This window comes from Homalodisca vitripennis, chromosome 2, assembly GCF_021130785.1.
Source record: "Homalodisca vitripennis isolate AUS2020 chromosome 2, UT_GWSS_2.1, whole genome shotgun sequence".
NCBI classification, from domain to species: domain Eukaryota; kingdom Metazoa; phylum Arthropoda; class Insecta; order Hemiptera; family Cicadellidae; genus Homalodisca; species Homalodisca vitripennis.
Window position 1 is genome coordinate 212,259,243 of NC_060208.1, and position 3,268 is coordinate 212,262,510.

The 3,268-nt window shown below is 36.5% G+C and overlaps 1 protein-coding gene across 1 annotated transcript; it reads left to right on the top strand.

Moving 5' to 3' along the window:
• Positions 1-412: 412 nt before the first annotated feature.
• Positions 413-2,308, top strand: LOC124355988 (piggyBac transposable element-derived protein 1-like). The gene has a single exon (XM_046807135.1). It carries the CDS (start codon positions 413-415, stop codon positions 2,306-2,308), a length of 1,896 nt encoding a protein of 631 aa, XP_046663091.1.
• Positions 2,309-3,268: the final 960 nt, after the last annotated feature.

The following is a 3,268-nucleotide window of genomic DNA, read 5'->3' on the forward strand; positions in this document are numbered from 1 at the left end:
CGGGCGCATACTGGAGGTTAGCTCCAGGTTGCTCTATTTTTCTAAATATCTTTAAAAGCGTGTGACCTTGAGTGTCGCCAGTTTTGCCCATCCCCACTCCTTTCTTTATCGATCGATCACCCAGCCGGTTTGCCCGCTTTCTCTTTTTTGTCAGTGTGAGGACGTATTTACGTTGGGGCTGGAGGCTGCTTCCCTGTGCGCCCGTGCGTGTAACAATTATACCTGGAGGTAAACTCCCTGTGCGACCAACCGTGTTCCGTAATATCATGAATGTTCTATTGATTGGACTTAGTGATTATTTTATTTATTGCTGTTAAAAGTGTTTAAAGAAAGTTTTAATTAGTTTTTTTTCTTATTTGTAGACAGTTTTACGTATGTTCTGTAACATTTATAATTTTTATTGTTAGTTACAATGGATTTAAGTGAGGAAAACAGGTTAGCTAGGCTTCTGCTTAGTGTCGAAAGAGAAGAAAATGAAGTACTAGGAAGACCTACTGGTGCATTTGTTCGACAACTGTTCAACGAATCGGATGAAGAAGACACCAATGTGGCTGGATCTGACGACGATGAAGGACATGTTCATCTTGCTCAGGAGCTGGAAGGCAATGAGGTGCAAGGGCATGAAGAAGGTAGTGTATTTTTAGGAAATATGTCAGACGATTTTGATGAACTTGATATTATCCCTATTCATAATCGTTTGCATGGTGATATTGTCACAAAAGCAGATGGGTCTCAAGCTTATATTAGCAGGAACAGAAAAATGTTATGGAATATGCAACCCAGTCAAGAACGTAGAACACCTGCCAGAAACATACTCAGAATGAGGATGGGTTGCACTGTTGGTGTAGCAAAAGACGCTAAAACTGCTTTAGATATTTGGAGCTTGTTTTTCACAGATTCCATGATTTTAGATATTACACAATCAACTAATGTTTGGATTAATAGTAACAAGGAACGGTACAGTCGTGAGAGAGACGCAAAAGAAACCACACCAGAGGAATTAAAATGTGTATTTGGCATTTTGTATATGGCAGGTGTCATGAAGTCTTCACACCAGATACTTGAAGAGCTTTGGAGTGGCGATGGATTTGGTGTAGAATTTTTTAGATGTGCAATGTCTATCAAAAGATTTAAGTTCCTGCTCACTGCAATGCGGTTCGACGACATCACAAGTAGAGAAGATAGACAGAAACTTGACAATTTGGCTCCGATAAGGGATTTATTTGAAGAATTTGTTGAAAATTGCAAACTTCATTACAGAGTGAGTGAGTTTGTAACTTTAGATGAAATGCTGGAATCTTTTCGTGGAAGGTGCAGTTTTCGACAATATATCAAAAACAAGCCAGCAAAATACGGACTCAAGATCTATGCGCTAGTATGTGCAAAAACATTTTACACGGCAAATTTGGAAGTATACGCGGCAAGACAACCCCCTGGTCCTTACCAAATAGATAATTCTGCGAGGAGTGTTGTGCAACGCATGATCGAGCCCATATCAGGATCTGGAAGAAACGTCACCATGGACAACTGGTTCTCCTCTGTACCATTATGCTTCGATCTAATGAATGATCATCGTCTTACAATGGTCGGAACTTTGAGAAAGAACAAGCGGGAGATTCCAAGTGCATTTCTGGAAACAAAGCACAGACCCGTGAACAGTTCTATGTTTGCTTTCAAAGACAAATGCACAATGGTATCCTTTGTCTCCAACAAGAAAAAACATGTAGTGCTTGTATCGACTCTACACAATGATGATACAGTTGACAACAACCCAAACTCTCCAACTGTAGGGAAACCTGAAATTGTCTTATTTTACAACAGTAGTAAGGGTGGAGTGGATACGGTGGATAAGTACAAGGAGTCCTATTCAACTGCTCGAGTTTGTAATCGCTGGTCAATGCGAATTTTCTACTCTCTGTTGGATATAGGTGCGCTAAACACCTTCATAATACTAAAGGAAAACGCCAAAGAACCGAAAATGAAAAGAAGAATCTTTTTACGAACCCTTGCTAAGGAGTTGTGCCAAGACCATATGCGCTCAAGGATAACTATCAGGAGCACACCAGCAAATGTAAAACTGAGAATTTGTAAAATCATGGAGATTGCTGATCCACGTCCAACAAGAAGTGCCCCGCCTGAAGACGTTCAATCGGCCAGATGTTACAGCTGTGATTGGAGAAAACATCGTCTTTCCAAGACCCGGTGTTCAAAGTGCAAGTTTTTTATTTGCAGAGAGCACACTGCTCCAGCTATCTGTGTCATGTGCACTGAGTCTCGTGTGCCGTCCGAAGAAGACATGAGTGAGTAGTTCAGTTTGCTAAGGAAATTTGGTTACCCATTTTTGTAAGTTTTTCAAAATGTTTGCATTAGCTTAATTAAATACGGTCTAATATTTTAATTTTATAGTTGACAAAGAAAACATAAAGTAACGCTTTTGTCATTTTTACTAACTTCTACAAATAATATTTTTTTTTGTTTATTGCCGATTTTGTTCAAATCTTGTAAATTTAAATCTTATAATTTCAATTCTTATTTTAATTTGTATTGTTTAGTTAAGTTTTAATAGTACTCATTAGTTATGTTTAGTTATATTGTTAGATAATATAAGTTAGTGATACGTGCGATATCATTATGTTAGCTTATTTCATAAATTATTGCTTACATTTGTATTTTATTTAACGAATATATTTTACATAAGATATTTAGGGAGCTTTTCTACAAACAATTGAGTTTTATAAATACACTTTTTATTGGGTGTATGTTAAATAAACCTTTTTGGAATAACGTATTTGTACTTAATTCTAAACCTGGAGGTAACTTCCTGGTGCGCCCGATAACGTTTCAAAATCGATGCGCCCGATCAAAGGCTAGGAATGGGAATTGAAGAGAACTTGAAATTTTAACTATATAAATGGAGGTGAACGTAAATTTCAGCAAAAATCAGAAAGAAAAAATAAAATCCGCTTTTAAGAAGAAAATACCCGTTAGTATTCAATTTAAAATAGATCAACTAAAAAATGGCGAAGATAAGATATTTTTAACAAATAGACAATACAATAAACTCGAAAAACATAAGAAAAACGATAAAGGTGTCAGAATAGAATTTTCTTATAATCAGTTGAAAGAACTTAAAAATGGTGGACTTTTGAAAGATTTATTAGATTTTGGAGAAAATATTCCAGTTGTTAAAAATGTTGTTCCTTATGTTCGTAAAGCTGCTCCAATCGTTAAAAAGGATGTGATTCCTATTGTTCGAAACATTTTAAAT